The 13,244-nt window shown below is 47.3% G+C and overlaps 1 protein-coding gene across 3 annotated transcripts; it reads left to right on the top strand.

The window, feature by feature from the left end:
* Positions 1-4,256: 4,256 nt before the first annotated feature.
* PLA2G1B (phospholipase A2 group IB) lies at positions 4,257-10,719 on the top strand. 3 transcript variants are annotated; one of them, XM_083418005.1, is made up of 5 exons: positions 4,319-4,404; positions 5,411-5,547; positions 6,561-6,717; positions 7,425-7,552; positions 10,378-10,719. In XM_083418005.1, exons 3-5 carry the CDS (start codon positions 6,611-6,613, stop codon positions 10,497-10,499), a joined length of 357 nt encoding a protein of 118 aa, XP_083274131.1. In that variant the 5' UTR covers positions 4,319-4,404; positions 5,411-5,547; positions 6,561-6,610; the 3' UTR covers positions 10,500-10,719. The 3 variants fall into 3 exon arrangements, with proteins under 3 accessions (XP_083274129.1, XP_083274130.1, XP_083274131.1); XM_083418003.1 differs by lacking the exons at positions 5,411-5,547; positions 10,378-10,719 and adding an exon at positions 8,322-9,189 and having other exon boundaries at positions 4,257-4,404; positions 7,425-7,722; XM_083418004.1 differs by lacking the exon at positions 5,411-5,547 and having other exon boundaries at positions 4,259-4,404.
* The last annotated feature ends 2,525 nt before the right edge of the window (positions 10,720-13,244 follow it).

Below are 13,244 nucleotides of genomic sequence, written 5' to 3'. Positions count from 1 at the left end.
CTTGGGGGGCTGCAGAGGGGGTGGGGGGACACACACAGCCGTGCCTCCCCCCTCGGTACACGCGCTGAGCTGCTTCTCTGACCACGTCCCTTACCTGCGGCGCCACCAAGATCCGGAGTTTGCGTTGCGACTCTCTTGGCAACAGCCCAGGTGTCGGGGGGTGGGAGGGCCTGTGATTTGGGGGGGGGGGGAGCTACTGCTGCTGTGTCTGTTCTTTTTTTTTTTTTAAGAGAAAAAAAAATAAAGCTGTGGTTTTTATTAAGCCAGTTTTATTATACGTCAATGTTCTCTCTCCATACCTGTAACCCCTTTTTCCAGATTTTCAGTTTTAAATTCCTAATAAATTATTTGAAAACGGCTTTTGGCTTTGTTGGTGTGGTTTGGAAGGGGGCGAACGCTGCCATGGATGTGTGCTGAGTTTGCATCTAGAAATCTCCCTGCAGGGAGAACGAGCTGTCGGGGTGTAGCTCAGTGGCAAAACATCTCCGCTGCATACAGAAAATTCCCAGTTTGATCCCCAACATCTCCAGGTAAACTCCTGCTTGAGATTCTGGAGAGCTGCTGCCAGTCAGTGTAAGCTCAATAGGCCAGTGGCCTACCTCAGCATAGGGCAGCTTCCTGTGTTCCTGTTTGGAAAGGGCCATCGTTCAGTGGCGGAGTGCCTGCGGAAGGTCCCTGCTCCAATCTGACACCTCCAGGTAGAGCTGGGAATAGGACTGAAACCCAGGAAAGCTGCTGCCAGCCAGTGTTGACAACATTGAACTAGACGAACCAATGATCTCCTTCAGTGTAAAGCATGTTCCACTTTGTTCCTGAGCGTCTAGAAACCTATAAAGGATGAGGGGAAGGGCTGTGACTCGGACGCAGAGTACCCGCCTTGCATGCAGAAGGCCCCAAGTTTAGGCCCCGGCAGCGCCTTCAGTGTCCCCTGTCTGAAGCCCTGGAGACCCACTGCCAGCCAGTGTAGGCAGCACTAAGCTAGATGGATCAGTGATCTGACAGGTAACAGGCAGCCTCGTTAAGTTCCTATGTTGTGGTGTGGTGGCGATGGTCCAATGACATTTGATATTTTCTACCTGAGACTCCAAACCCTGAAGAAAGCCAAGAAGCAGAAGAATCCGTCACAAAGTGGGAACTTGTGGGCCTCAGTTATCCCTGACCACTGGCCATGCTGACTGGAGCTGATGGAAGTTGGAGGGCTGCAGTTTCCCAACTCCTGGGGCAGATCAAGTCATCCATCTTTGATGACCAGCATATTTCAAAGCAGAAACACTATAATAAAAGGCAAACCCCCATTTTTCCTCACAACAACCCTGTGGAGAGGAGAGTGACTGGCTCCCAAAGTCACCCAGTGATTTTGTGGGGGTGGTTATTGGTTGCTTTTCGTTTTGTTACACATTTTCTGTCCTCGTTTTGTATTTTTATGTCGTGAACTGCCCTGTGATCTTCGGTTGGAGGGTGGTGCACCAATTTAATACAGTGGTACCTTGGGTTACATACGCTTCAGGTTACATACTCTTCAGGTTACAGACTCCGCTAACCCAGAAATAGTACCTCGGGTTAAGAACTTTGCTTCAGGAGGAGAACAGAAATTGTTCTCCGGCGGCGCATTAGCAGCTGGAGGCCCCATTAGCTAAAGTGGTTCTTCAGGTTAAGAACAGTTTCAGGTTAAGAACGGACCTCCGGAACGAATTAAGTACTTAACCCGAGGTATCACTGTAAATGAAAATATTCCGCCTGCACAAGCCCCATTGAAATCAATAGGCGTGCATTTCCGCCTCCTCACAAACCCTTGAGCCAGCCTGCTCCTTCGCAAGTGCTGCTCTCCCAGGGCTTGGGGTCTGTAGATGGACTGGAACTGGATTGCCGCCAGTGTCCTGTTACGTCTTGGAAATCTGGGCAGCCGCCAATGTCCTGAGAGCAGGCCCTCCTGGCCACTCGAGCTGATGTGCTGTTTAGTACTGGGAAACGAGGACATTCTTGGAACTGAGGAATAGCCACGTGGTGGGTCTGCTGTTGACCCTAAGCTGGAGTGAGTTGCCCAATCGGAGGCGTTTTAAAAACAGCCGTTTCTCCTTCCCTTTTAGCCTGGCACAGCGGTGATGGGGGGGGGGCACCTGTTGATTTTTGCACAATCAATTTACGAATGATTTCCATTTGCACAGGTGTCATTAGCCAGCAAAATGCAGTTTAAGTGCTGCGGGTGTGTGTGTGTGTGTGTGTGTGTGTGTGTGGAGTGCTTGCAAAGCACGCAAGCCATCTTGGTGTTGCTTTTGTCGCAGCCAAGGCCAATGAGAGCCAGCGTGGAATAGTGGTTAGTGCTGGACTAGGACCTGGGAGACACCAGAGCTCGGATCCTGACTTGGCCGTGAATCTCACTGGGTGACCTTGCGTCAGGCAATCACTAACTCTAAAACCCACCCTACCTCACAGGGTTGTTTTGAGAATAGAATGGAGAGCAGGAGAACTCTGTAGGCCATCTTGAGCTCCCTGGATGAAAGGTGAGATAGACATGGAATTAACGAACAGATAAAATCTGTCATTCTGAAAATAAATTCTCAAATCGATGGCAGCCTATTTCATGTGGCCATGTATACTTGAAATGATTTTGCTGTGTTGGCGGTTGGATCCACAATATCCTTTCTTAAGTGGCATGAATGGAAAAGTTCAAGAGGCCCCAAATGTTTGTGGTAGAGTACATTTCTATCCTTTCATTCATTCATTCATTCATTCATTCAATGGATATACCACCCTTCTTTCCAAAGGAGTCCAGCGTGGCAAACACAGCCATAGTAAAACATATATTTTTTTAAAAAATAGAGCATTCTTAAAACATTCTAAAAAACTGTTTAAAACACTTCATTCCATGATCTCAAGAGTTTCCAGAAACAGTGCATATCAGCCATCAAATGCCTGGGCAAAAAGATGTTTTCAAATCCATCCTGAATGTCAGTAATGAGACATGCATGCAGACCTGACCAAAGAGAGCATTCCAGAACCCGGAAACCACCACCGAAAAGGCCCCGTCACAGGTCAGTGCCAACTGGGCAGCCCCTGGTGGCATCAAGGCCTTGCTTTTTGATTGTAGGTTCCAAGATGGTGGTTAATGGTTGAACATGTGTACCCACTTGTAATGAGGCCTTGGAGAGACTGAACAGACCATCCTCTAGCCACACAGAGTGGTTGGGGCAACCCAGTCAGATGTGCGGGGTACAAATAATAAAATGATGATGATGATTGCCTGGCACCATCAGTGCCTTCCATCAGTTGGGAGGGCTCTCTTGTTCAATCCTGGCACCTCCACTTAGGTTAGGAAAAAACTGGGGGAGGCTAGCAGGGGCAACCTGGTCCTTATAGTTCTAAAACAGACAACCTGGGGCAGGAGAAATTTGGGATTTGCTTTGCCCATTGCTCGGGAATCCTAATTTAAGCTGTTTTGCATCCAGCGACTGTTCTCCTTTGCTATTCCTTCCAAGATTAGTCCTGGCACCAAAAACTGGCTATGTGGGTTGAGTCCCAGCTTGAATCAAGTGGTGAATAGAATAGAATTTATTATTTATACACGGCCCATCTGGCTGGGTTTCCCCAGCCACTCTGGGCAGCTTCCAACAAAACATTAAAATACAGTAGTCTGTTAAACATTAAAAGCTTCCCTAAAGAGGGCTGCCTTCAGATGTCTTCTAAAAATTTGGTAGTTGTTCTTCTCTTTGACAACTGGTGGGAGGGCGTTCCACAGGGTGGGTGCCACTACCGAGAAGGCCCTCTGCCTGGTTCCCTGTAACTTGGCTTCTCGCAGTGAGGGAACCGCCAGAAGGTCCTCGGCGCTGGACCTCAGCATCCAGGCGGAATGATGGGGGTGGAGACGCTCCTTCAGGTATACTGGGCCGAGGCCGTTCAGGGCTTTAAAGGTCAGCACCAACACTTTGAATGGTGCTCGGAAACGTACTGGGAGCCAATGTAGGTCTTTCAAGACCGGTGTTATGTGGTCTCGGCGGCCGCTCCCAGTCTCCGGTCTAGCTGCCGCATTCTGGATTAACTGTAGTTTCCGGGTCACCTTCAAAGGTAGCCCCACGTAGAGCACAGGGTGGTGGAAAAACCACCAGGGTTATGTTTTTAAAAGGGTGTTTGTGAAACGAGATTCCTCTCTAGCGAAGGCTAAGCTGTGTATTGGAAAGGGAAACGGCTGCTTTTCCATTGGCCTTGCTTGACACTCAAGCCACCACCCCGGTCAACCTCTAACGGAAGAAGGATGCTTATAGAAAGGTAAACAGGGCACTCTTATCTCGGATCCAGGTGCCAAGGGGAGGGCAGGGTATAAAGATGCAGCGAAGTGAAGGACGGCCACTAGGACTTGGACGCCTGACGAAATGAACCTCGCCCTCCTCCTAGTTCTCCTGGCATCAGGTGAGTTGCAACCCAGTGAAGTTGCGAATTCCTTGCTTTGCAGATGCATTCTGATCGGCCTGGAAAGTTGGGGTTTTTAGGGTTGTTGGTTTTTTTTTTTTGGCTATTTGGGTGGTTCAATAAACTTGTGAATTTGGAGGAAACCATCTGCATGTCTGGTTCAGACAATGGGTGCCTTTAAAAAGCAAAAAAGGTCGTCTTGGTGGCTCCTTCCTCCTTCCACTTTGGAACGCCCCATTTTTTGCAAGTGAAATATTGCAATCACAAGTATCTGGAGTGTAAACCACTGTGTGTGATCTAATCTCTGTAATATTGCACAAGCCCCTTCATGGGGGAAATTTCTAAAAATGTTTTTGAGGTGGGCTGGAGGACAGTTTTCTTGCTTCTCTTTGAAATCATTGGATACAATTTGCCCTGAGCAAGAGTTTTATAATATTTAAAGCACCCTGGCCTATGAATGGTGTTCTGTGTACCTCTTGAAGCATGGGATTTATGGGGGGGAGGGGCAGGACTTTTTTTTGGGTTGCGGATCTGAGCTATCTGCAATGCGATTGGTCAGTTACAGTGGTGCCTCGCAAGATGAAAAGAATCCGTTCCGCGGGTCTTTTCGTCTTGCGGTCTTTTCGTCTTGCGAAGCAAGCCCATTGGCGGATTAGCGCTATTAGCGCTATTGACAATTTAAGGGCTAAAAACGGCTTTTTAAGGCTTGGGGGATTAGCGGTTTTGCTGCTAAAATGCTTTTAGCAGCTTAGCGCTTCAGGAAAAGGGGTTTTGGAGCGGGAAAAAAATTCAAAATTTTTCGTCATTTTTCGTCTTGCGAAGCAAGCCCATAGGGAAATTCGTCTTGCGAAGCGCCTCTGCAAACGGAAAACCCTTTCGTCTTGCGGGTTTTCCGTCTTGCGAGGCATTCGTCTTGCGGGGCACCATTGTTTTAGGGGTGCAGCTGCACTCCATGTACCCACCCCTCTGCTACGCCCATGCTCCAAAGTTTTCTCTTTTGTTCCAGCGTTGCATGCCTTCCCTTCTTGCTTGGCCAGCTGGGAAGCACAGCTCTAGCCTGGTAATTCCCAGACTTGCAAGCTGGGGGCAGTTGAAGCAAAGTGATGCGTTAAATCTGCCAAAGAGCTCCTAGGAGCCCAAACTGTAAGCCACATCTCTGTATAGGTTCCTGCTCCGGCCCTCTCTCTTTCCAGTGAGTCTCTGCCTTGAGCAGGCTTCCTCAACCTCGACCCTCCAGATGTTTTGAGACTACAATTCCCATCATTCCTGACCACTGGTCCTGCTAGCTAGGGATCATGGGAGTTGTAGGCCAAAAACATCTGGAGGGCCGAGGTTGAGGAAGCCTGGCCTTGAGCATGGCTGGGCCCTTCCATTGCTCCTGCTGCACAAGCTCAGCAAAGTCCTGTGCTTTTCCAAGGAGTATGGCTGTCGCAACTCTGCATGTCCGTTGCAACCCTGCATGCCCAGGGTTCAGGCAGAAATATTTAGTTTGTTTCCGGCATTGTTCATGGCTTGGACAGCTCAGTCGGTAGAGCATAAGACCCTTAGCTTCAAGGTGGTGAGTTCAAGCCCCTGGAACAATAAATACATTTTAAAGAGCAAAGGAACTGAAATAAATACACTTTAAAGAGCAAAGAAACTGAAATGCGATAATGTGTAAAACATGCAGGGGTTAGCAAGGAAATAATAAAAGAATCAATTGAACAATGATTAAATTATAACAACACAAGACGGAAGAAGTTAAAAAAAATGAGATCACACATGGGTGAAGGGGAACGGGGGGTATAGGGGAATTTGAAATATTATTTCTAATATAAAAGCTTTAACATAAAATTTCTAACTGTGTTGTATTTGTACACAGCAAAGAGAAGTTTAGAGTAATTAGGTATACTTTAATTTAGTTAATTGTGTAATGTTAGAAAATGAATATGGATGTTGAATTTGATGTTTGTAATTTTCCTTTTTTCGGTTTTGGAAATAAACAAAAAACAAAAAAGGAACTGAAATGCAAACTTAAACATACAGCCATTATAGAGGTGGGAAACTCCCTAAATCCAAAGAAAGATACGTACTCACAGGAGCTTTCGAAAGGCTCTCTGAGCAAGCACCGTCCTCTGAGAAGTTTTTGTGTGAGTGTGTGTCGCTTTGTTTCCTAGTGGGCACTGCCCATGCTTCTGTCCTCCGGAACCTGTGGCAATTCCGTAACATGATCAAATGCACCATGCCATCCAGTGACCCCCTCAGGGATTACAACAACTACGGCTGCTACTGCGGCTTGGGGGGCAGCGGGACTCCAGTTGATGCCCTGGACACGTAAGCAGCCATCTTTCTTAAAGCACTCAAACCCTCTGCTCACCATTGTGTATTCTCATTGTGTTTTTGAGATGAGGTAGGTCCTGCTGGAGCAAACGTCCCCAACTGTCTGGCTTCCAAATGTTTTGGACTACAACTCCCATCAGGCCTGGCCAGCGCAGCATGATGGGAATTGTAGTCAAAGCACCTGAAAGGCATTCGGTTGCAGAAGGCCATTTTCTGGGAAGAACCTGCCTTGCCACTCACTCAGTCTTTTTAAATATATATATATATTAATGCTCTACAGGTTTATACACTTCACTAATTTTACGACCATTTTAACGTTTCAAAACTTGACTTCCTTCCCCCCTCTTTCTGTAGTTCTTTAAATTTATTTTTAATATCTTCTGCATATCTGAAATTAACTTAATTTGCTCGTTTATTTATCTGCTTCAAATATATACACTTATAAAACTGCAGGTGATTACAATAATCCTGCCAATGTTCTTATCTGTTTACAATTTATCTGCAAATATTCAGCAAACCATTTCCATTCTTTTATTAAAAAAGTCTGTTGTCTTGACTTCTTAATTCTTCCGGATGCCTTGCCACTCTCTGGATTAGGTAGAGAGCTTGGTCTCTTCCAGCAAGAAAGCTTTCTGAATCTGTGTCAGACGCTGGGAGAATCGTTCTGAATCTTTTTCTTTTCCTTTTTCCTTCCTGAGCAGCTGCTGCCAAATCCACGACAACTGCTATTCCGCAGCCAAGAAGCACCCGGCCTGCACTTTCATCCTGGACAATCCTTACACAAAGACCTACTCCTACACCTGCTCTGGCACCGAAATCACCTGTACAGGTAAATGCACTTCATATGCCATGCTTAGCAGAGGCTCTGGCACAGTGAGTAAAGCACATGCTTTCTTCCCCGCAAGTGGAACAGATTCTCTTTCACTTGAGGTTTTGAAACAGAGGTGGGATGGCCACTTCTCAGGGATTCTTCAGATACAATTCCTGCATTGATGGGGGGTTGGAATAGAATCATAGAATCATAGAATCATAGAGTTGGAAGAGACCACAAGGGTCATCGAGTCCAACCCCCTGCCAAGCAGGAAACACCATCAGAGCACTCCTGACATATGGTTGTCAAGCCTCTGCTTAAAGACCTCCAAAGAAGGAGACTCCACCACACTCCTTGGCAGCAAATTCCACCGTCGAACAGCTCTTACCGTCAGGAAGTTCTTCCTAATGTTTAGGTGGAATCTTCTTTCTTGTAGTTTGGATCCATTGCTCCGTGTCCGCTTCTCTGGAGCAGCAGAAAACAACCTTTCTCCCTCCTCTATGTGACATCCTTTTATATATTTGAACATGGCTATCATATCACCCCTTAACCTCCTCTTCTCCAGGCTAAACATGCCCAGCTCCCTTAGCCCTTCCTCATAAGGCATCGTTTCAAGGCCTTTGACCATTTTGGTTGCCCTCCTCTGGACACGTTCCAGTTTGTCAGTGTCCTTCTTGAACTGTGGTGCCCAGAACTGGACACAGTACTCCAGGTGAGGTCTGACCAGAGCAGAATACAGTGGCACTATTACTTCCCTTGATCTAGATGCTATACTCCTATTGAATAGAAGACCCCTGGGGTCCCTTCTACCAACCCTATAATTCTATGATTCTAAAACCTTGGATCTGGTCCCAGGCTTGTGCTGTCAGACCCCCCTTTCCCCAAGCTGGTGCCCTCAACACATGGCTGAACTACAACTCCCATCATGCCTGCTCTGGCCGATGGGAGTTGGAATCCAGCAACACATGGAAGGCCAGTTTGCTAATGCCTGGTATAGTTAAAGGTTTATGCCAAACATGGGTCTCCAGCTGCTTATGGACTACAATTCCCATTGTCCCTGGCCACTGGTCCTGCTAGCCAGGGATGATGGGAGTTGTAGTCCAAAAACCAGCCGGAGACCCAAGTTTGGGAAACTCTGGTTTATTTGTATGATTACAAATCAGATGTGGTCGGAAAATATGTGAGGACGATACAGAGACACTGGAGTGCAAGCGTTTAGGTCAACTGGTTCTGCCTTACAAGGGGGGTGAGCGAATGAGGGCAATTTCAGGCTGAAGGGTTTGTGTGGATTGGCGGAACCACAGTTGAAGATCCAGGACACCTAAAAGGAAGTAGCTCTTCATGCAACACATAGTTAATCTATGGCACTCCCTCCTGCAGGAGACAATAACAGCCACCAACCTAGACAGCTTTAAAACATGCAAATTCATGGAGGAGGCTATAAATGGCTATTAGCTCTATTGGCTATGCTCTGCCTTCACAGTTAGAGGCAGTGATGCTTCTGGCCACTGTGAGAGCAGGATAGTGGACCAGATGGGCCATTGGTCTGATTCAGCAGGCTTTTCTTCAAGTTCTCGTTCATTCATTCATTCAATTTATATTCTGCACTTCCTCCCAAAGAAGCAAACACATCCATCCATTCTTTCTCCCAAAGAATATGATACGATAATCTTTATTGTCATTGTCCAATGCAAAACAACGAAATTGAAAAAATCTACATCAGACATTCAAAAACCAACAGGCCTGCTATCCCAGCTATCCCAGCCTGGTTAGCCCCCTAAAAGCTCTGATACCCCATAATTAAATACAATATACTCCCATAGAGACTACCTTACACTGCGTTTAAAACCAAAATTGCATTTGAATAGAAACTGTTTCTCAGGCGGCTAGTCCTAGTCTTTATAACCCTGTACCCTCTTTCAGCTTCTGCCTTCTGGAAAGAGATAATTTCCAGGGTGCGCACTATCCTGCAGCTTTCTTATGATACCTGGAAGTGTAGATTTGATCCAAGGTGGGAAGAGTGCACCCAATTATTCTCTCTGCAGTCTTTACAACTCTGGACAGCATTGTTTTTTCTCTGACCATGCAGCTCCCAAACCACACTCTCAACAGTACAATGGTAAAATGCCATCAACAGGTCCTTTGAGAGATTATTTTTCCGGAGGATTCTCAGAAAATATAACCTGGGCGTAGCCAGGATTTATTTTAGGGGGAACGATGCAATTGGTCAGTTAAGTATTTTTATTTATTTGATGGGGGGGCAGCTGCTCCCTTTGCCCCCTGCTGGCTACACCCATGCTTCCAAACATTCTAAAAACAGTTTAAAACATTTTCTCATCCAGTGATCTCTCGGTTGTCGGGAGCAGTATTCTTCAACCACCCAGCGCACTTGGGGGAACAGGAATGTTTTTAAATTCCCCTTGAAAGTCAGTAACGAGGGAGGAAGCTGCATCCTCACCAGAGGGAGGGCATTCCACAAACTTGGAGCCACCACTGAAAAGGCCCTATCAGGGGAAAGGGGGGGTCAGCAACCCCTCATGGCAGAGGCACCGCCACCGAGACCTCACCTGCTGATGGTTGATATTGGGGAAGGGACTCGTTTGGTTAACTTGCATCCCAAGACACTTATGACGTTATATGCTCATGCTACCACTTTGAATCAAACTCAGAAGTCCACTGGTAACTGACCTAAACTCTGGCAGTTTCAAAGGTACTTGGGGATTGTGTCCTCAGAAGGTCGTGGGCAGTATTCACTTTCCTAAAAGGGAGAGGGTGGGTTACCTGGGCTCAAACGCACCTGAACTCCTGATTCCCCCGTCTTCTCCCAAATCTTCTTTCTCCAGAAAAGAATAACGAGTGTGAGGCTTTCATCTGTAATTGTGACCGCAGCGCCGCCATCTGTTTTGCGGGGGCTCCGTACAACAAGGATTACAAGAACCTGGATACCAGCAAATTCTGCAAGTGATGTTTGGGGCAACCCAGTTCTAAAGGCCCTTTGCAAGCTCCTCAAGCAGGGGAGCTATCGGAGACTGGGCTTAATAGAAAGCTTCGTGCTGCGTTTGTTTGCTGCTGCAAATTTAGGAGGATTGTTTCATGTGATTTTTTATGAAGGTGTGCTGGTGGGTGGGTGATTCCCTGAAATCCTTTAACTGTGCAAATAATAAATGAATGAATGAACGAACAAACCAACTGGGGTAGGGTGTGTGTGTTTGTGAATGGAGTCCTCTACCACAAGGGGGCTCCTGCCTCCACCCTGAGTAATAAAATAATTCCATGCTAGGGGTTATCCTTAGGAATTGAAAATAAAAGTGCTGTTATGAAAGGGTTGTCGTACAAATCTATGTTGCAGCTGCAGTTCTGGGTGCCTCGCCTCAAAAAGGATATCGTAGAATTGGAAAAGGTTTAGAAAAAGGAAATGCAAGTGATGAAGGGGATTGACTGCCCTGTGAAGAAAAGCTGTAGCATTTGGGGCTTATAGACTCATAGGTAAAGGTAAAGGTACCCCTGACCGTTAGGTCCAGTCGTGGATGACTCTGGGGTTGCAGTGCTCATCTCGCTCTGTAGGCCAAGGGAGCAGGCCTTTGTCTGCAGACAGCTTCCGGGTCATGTGGCCAGCATGACTAAGCTGCTTCTGGCGAACCAGAGCAGCGCATGGAAAACGCCGTTTACCTTCCCGCCAGAGTGGTACCTATTTATCTACTTGCACTTTGACGTGCTTTTGAACGGCTAGGTGGGTAGGAGCAGGGAATGAGCAACGGGAGCTCACCCCGTCGCGGGGATTCGAACCACTGACCTGGTCGGCAAGCCCTAGGCTCTGTGGTATAGACCACAGCACCACCTGCGTCCCTTTAGACTCATAGAATTGCTTTAAAAGAAGATTGAACAAATTCACGGAGGAGAGGGCTATCGGTGGCTACTAGCTGTGATGGCTGTGCTCAGGCTCCAAGGTTGGAGACAGCACCGCTTCTGAATCCCAGTTGCCAGAAACCACAGGAAATGAGAGTGTTCTGGTGTTTTGAGTCCTGCTTGCTGGTTTCCCATGGAGGCATCTGGTTGGAAATTGAAATACTTTATTGTCACTTGTACAACTTGTATACAGTGAGATTACACGAGCACCCCCCCCCTCAGCTCTCTCAGTCTTAATTCCCCTCGTTTACTGACGCACACCCACCAAACCTGAAAGTCAGTTGCCCTGTTGTTATCTTTCCATTCAACAGCCCACAGATAGAAGCTGTTCTTTACCCTGTTGGTGTGACTAATCATGCTTCTATATCTTTTGCCTGAGGGCAGGAGATCAAGAAAGTGCCTGCCAGGGTGTGAATCATCCCTGAGAATTTCCGTCACTCTCCTGAGGTAACGTTCTTCCGCTATTTCATTCAGCGGATTCACGAGACAGCCCATAATATCTTGTGCTGTATTCACCACCCTCTGTAGGCACTTCCTATCAGATGATGTCAAACCAGCGTACCACACCGTGATGCAGTATGAAAGGACACTTTCTATTGTGGACCGGTAGAAGGAGATCATCAAATGTTGACTGACACCGTTCTTCCGCAATACAGTGGTACCTCGGGTTACATATGTTTCAGGTTACATGCGCTTCAGGATACAGACTTCGCTAACCCAGAAATAGTACCTCGGGTTAAGAAGTTTGCTTCAGGATGAGAACAGAAATCGTGTGGCGGCAGTGGGAGGCCTCATTAGCTAAAGTGGTGCTTCAGGTTAAGAACAGTTTCAGGTTAAGAATGGACCTCCAGAACAAATTAAGTACTTAACCCGAGGTACTACTGTACTCTGAGGAAATGGAGTCTCTGTTGGGCTTTCTTAACCATCCTGGCCACTGTAAGGACAGTATGCTGCACTAGAAAGGCCTCAGGTTTAGCCAAAATGGCATCTCCAGGTAGGACTGTAGATCTGAAAACCCGGCAAGTTTGAACCTGGGACCCTCCTGATCTGCCATGGAGCCACGACCCTTTCTCTGCCTTAACTCAGTCACACCACAGTCCATCTAGCTCAGTACTGTAAACACTGACTGGCAGCGGCTTTCCAGGGTTTCAGGCAAGGGACATTCCCGGCCCTATCTAGAGATGCTGCTGGGGGCTGCGCTTGGGATCGTCGTGGAAGGCAGATGCTCCGCCGCTGAGTTACAGCCCTTCCCCTAAAAATAAATGGGAGATTCTAGTCCTCATGGTTCTAAAAAAGACACAGCTGAATTAAATAGGCCTGACTCTGTATAAATCGGCTGCCTGTTATTCCATCTGGCTGAGCACTGCAGACACTGGCTGGCAGCAGCTCTCCAAGTCCAGGGTTTCACAGAATCATAGAATTGGAAGAGTTTGGATTTGGAGTTTTTGGATTTGATATCCCGCCTTTCACTCCCTTTAAGGAGTCTCAAAGCGGCTAACATTCTCCTTTCCCTTCCTCCCCCACAACAAACACTCTGTGAGGTGAGTGGGACTGAGAGACTTCGAAGAAGTGTGACTGGCCCAAGGTCACCCAGCAGCTGCAGGTGGAGGAGCGGGGAAGTGAACCCGGTTCCCCAGATTACGAGTCTACCACTCTTAACCACTACACCACACTGGCTCTCCAAGGAAGGGACCCCAAGGGTCATCTAGTCCAACCCCCTGCAATGCAGGAATCTAAGCATGACAGGTGGCCATCAACCTCTGCTTTAAAACCTGCAATGAAGGAGAACCCACAACCTCCCAAG

The sequence above is a fragment of the Podarcis tiliguerta genome, assembly GCF_965153285.1.
Source record: "Podarcis tiliguerta genome assembly, chromosome: 16".
Lineage (NCBI taxonomy): Eukaryota > Metazoa > Chordata > Lepidosauria > Squamata > Lacertidae > Podarcis > Podarcis tiliguerta.
This window is presented reverse-complemented; position numbering and strand designations above follow the sequence as displayed.

Bases quoted from the DNA above. Each gene is read 5' to 3' on its own strand.
- PLA2G1B (XM_083418003.1), top strand. From the start codon at position 4,368: ATGAACCTCGCCCTCCTCCTAGTTCTCCTGGCATCAG. The intron at 4,405-6,560 runs GTGAGTTGCAAC...TTTGTTTCCTAG, and splicing joins CCTAGTTCTCCTGGCATCAG to TGGGCACTGCCCATGCTTCT. The intron at 6,718-7,424 runs GTAAGCAGCCAT...CTTCCTGAGCAG, and splicing joins CCAGTTGATGCCCTGGACAC to CTGCTGCCAAATCCACGACA.